Source organism: Sphaeroforma arctica (genome assembly GCF_001186125.1).
Source record: "Sphaeroforma arctica JP610 unplaced genomic scaffold supercont1.184, whole genome shotgun sequence".
In the NCBI taxonomy this organism is placed as follows: domain Eukaryota; class Ichthyosporea; order Ichthyophonida; genus Sphaeroforma; species Sphaeroforma arctica.
This window is the reverse complement of record NW_014040374.1, coordinates 102,756-104,051: the sequence shown is the minus strand read 5'-3', so window position 1 is coordinate 104,051 and position 1,296 is coordinate 102,756. Positions and strand designations below refer to the sequence as shown.

Genomic DNA, 1,296 nt, shown 5'->3' with positions numbered 1-1,296 from the left:
ATATAATATAAACAAATATATATAAGAAAATATATACAAACAAATATATATAAACAAATATATAATCTAATATACTTCATCCATACATATATGAGAACGATCCGACCTACCTGATTGTCCTCCAGCTGTAAAATAGTGATAGGCAGTATCTTTCCCTCTTCTGACCATACAGTCAACATGCCCTTTTTGAAACCAACAACGCCTTTATAAATAAAAACACTCTGTGTCAGATGTTGAAGACCTGGGATGGTAGATATATACTGGACTCGGCAAACAAGCGTTGCCAAGACGACTGCTATATACATCCTGAGTCAGCGAGAGTTATATATGTATTGAGCCTGCCAAGAGACATAAACTTAAGTAGAGAGATCACAGAAATATACAGTCGATTGCCTGTTCGATGTGTAACCGTAAACAATACGACATAGTAACATAAAACACGACAACCAATATGGCATATGCATACACCCCTCTGAAGACAATATGCACCCAATAATGTACGTCGTACTCCAGAAGCACACAGTCGACGGAGCTAAGCTCTTATGTTACTTTGATATATTTCTACAACTATATATATATATATATATACATATATATATATATATATGTTTGTGTATACATATACATATACATATACACATACATATATGTTTATATAGATATATATATATATATATATATAATATGAATGTATATTTTCTTATATGAATGTATATACATAAATATGTATAAAAGTGTATGTGTGTGTGTGCTTATGCCTGTGTACCTACAGGGATTCCACAGGAATGTCTTCTATCCATACACATATGTGCAGCAAAAGCATGTGTATAAAACATAACTCTGTACACGCATACATACAGATCATCGATAGCCAAAACACCGCAAATATATGCATACTAATAAAAATGCGAATAGAAAAATATTAAACCGGTGCTTTATACCTGTCCTTCGAGATTGAGGTGTCCATTCAGGATATGAGGGATTTCCTGAGATGGACGGTGCAGAAGCCGTAACAGCCGCACATCGCCTGGAAGTTGTGTGTAAACTGCGCAGACTGGCCGAGTGGGCTGAATTGTGTGGACAAATTTTACGAGTTAGAAACATTGTTCGAAGCTTGCTAAAAGCACAAACACAAAACACCAACACAAACATACACACATAAACACACACAAACACACACAAAGATATATATATATATATATACATATATATATATATATATATATATATATATATATATATAATATATATATTATATATATATATATATTATATATATAATACANATATATATAT

General features: G+C 32.1%; 1 protein-coding gene across 1 annotated transcript in view; it reads right to left on the bottom strand.

Annotated features, from left to right (window-relative positions):
- SARC_03571 (50S ribosomal protein L3) overlaps window positions 1-1,070 on the bottom strand; it is a 6,050-nt gene extending 4,980 nt beyond the window's left edge. Inside the window, exons 1-2 of the mRNA XM_014302637.1 lie at window positions 942-1,070; window positions 111-202 (exon numbers count right to left, since the gene is read on the bottom strand). Coding sequence (XP_014158112.1) covers window positions 111-179 — 69 coding nt within the window. The 5' untranslated portion in view covers window positions 180-202; window positions 942-1,070. The remainder of the gene's footprint in view (window positions 1-110; window positions 203-941) is intronic.
- Window positions 1,071-1,296: the final 226 nt, after the last annotated feature.